The sequence below is a fragment of the Geospiza fortis genome, unplaced genomic scaffold (assembly GCF_000277835.1).
Source record: "Geospiza fortis unplaced genomic scaffold, GeoFor_1.0 scaffold23, whole genome shotgun sequence".
NCBI classification, from domain to species: domain Eukaryota; kingdom Metazoa; phylum Chordata; class Aves; order Passeriformes; family Thraupidae; genus Geospiza; species Geospiza fortis.
In genome coordinates this window covers 8,082,353-8,084,046 of record NW_005054303.1, presented here as the reverse complement: position 1 = coordinate 8,084,046, position 1,694 = coordinate 8,082,353, and the positions used below count along the sequence as shown (strand labels likewise).

Here is a 1,694-nt window from a genome sequence, read left to right as displayed (position 1 = left end):
TCCTTGGAGCTGTAACAACAGAGTGGCATTCTGACCTTTCTGAAACCAGGCCACCACCTCCATTTTTTTAAAGTCAAGACTAATTGAAAATATTCCAGTGATGTTTCTATTTGAAAAACTTCCTTCTCTGTTATTCAAAACTGGATTAAAAAAACCTGACTTTTTCAGCACTCTCAAGACCACTCAGTGTTAGAATTTTACAGTTGCTGCTCTAATAAAAGATCTTCTTTTCCCTCATTTTTACGGTGTTGGATAGAGCAATTTCAGTTACATGGATAACTGCAACTCACATAAACTGCATTCTAGAATTTGCACAGATGTTTCTGATAGAACATAATTTTTAAATTACATTCAGATATGCATTAGTAAATTGTTTTAGCTGGATGCTTCTGGGACCAGCAGCAGCAGTGAAGGGGTGCTCAACAGAGTGAGCTGCTCAGTGAGCCCACAGCACTGCTTCAGATTCAGTCTGAAACAGCCTCAATGAGGACACTGCCACTCCATCTGTGCCCAGAGCCTCTGTGCATGCCATCTGTGCCAACAGCTGTCCCTGTGACACTGTGGTTGGCAAGAGCATCTTAACACTGGCCAAATGCCTCTAGCTCCCACGGAATGGGTGCACACAAGCATGGTCCACTCCACCCAAGCACACTGCACTTCACACAACAGAAGGCTGGATAAGTATTAAGTTTCCAAAGCTACTTCACTGTCAATTCTCATTTTAAAAAAAATTAAGTAGAGATCCTTACCTTAGCTTGTCTAAAACATCCAACAGCTGAAGCCCTGGCAGGTGAAAAAAATAGATATAGTTGCATTATGACCCACTTGGTACTCATTTGTTATGATCTTTATATATGTTATGTTCATAAACACTTTTTGTAGAGAGAAAAAGTGAAAACATCTTCAGATGGATAGTGGGGTAAAAAAAGTGGATAGAGTCATCTGGTAAATGATGAGACACCACAGCACACATCTGCAGAACCTGTGTGAACCACTGCACAATCCCCCTGGGGTTATTGAGTGACACAGGCACTTTTGAGGCACAAGTGACCTCAGTCCAAATTAGATATCTAAAATCAGTCTGATACCGTGCAATATTCCTTGATCTCCATGGAGAGAAATGGAGCCCAGGCTCACCAACTCAGATGCACCCAGCATGTGAGGTGAATCCCAACAATGGTACCTAGGAGGCTGGGATTCTAGCAGTTGGAAAGTTCTGAACCATGCGAAAGCCTCTGTGGCTCAAGTGAGTAGACACAGAGTGAAGAAACTTTATCAACTCTCACATGTAGTTGCAATATATGGAAATGTGTCCACATAAGATGGTTGGTTATAGAAATACTCTGAAGAAGCTCAAGTGATACAGTGCTGCTGGGATTCCAGAAAAGATCAAAGCTATGGGAAAGCAGCAAAATAAAAAAAAATCTGTTGATAGAAAGGCTGTTGAGAATAAAGGACAAAAGAAAGAAGAAAATGAATATCTGCAGTGTTGTTGCCCAGCCTCTTCAGGCACCTTATGGACGCATCTGAAAAAAAAGTGACCATTTGGTAACTGACTTTCTCCAGGGAAAGGTGTAACAAACATCCTTACCTATGAACTCGTTTCTGATTTGTGTCCTTGTTCTTAGCTCTTCTTTGCCCAGGATGATGGCATTGATGGCACTCAGCAGTGTCACCATGTAGGGCACGTTGTC

The 1,694-nt window shown here is 41.7% G+C and overlaps 1 protein-coding gene across 1 annotated transcript in view; it reads right to left on the bottom strand.

Annotated features, from left to right (window-relative positions):
* Positions 1-745: 745 nt before the first annotated feature.
* Positions 746-1,694, bottom strand: part of LOC102038444 (inverted formin-2) — a 10,310-nt gene continuing 9,361 nt past the window's right edge. Inside the window, exons 5-6 of the mRNA XM_031066190.1 lie at positions 1,592-1,694; positions 746-783 (exon numbers count right to left, since the gene is read on the bottom strand). Coding sequence (XP_030922050.1) covers positions 746-783; positions 1,592-1,694 — 141 coding nt within the window. The remainder of the gene's footprint in view (positions 784-1,591) is intronic.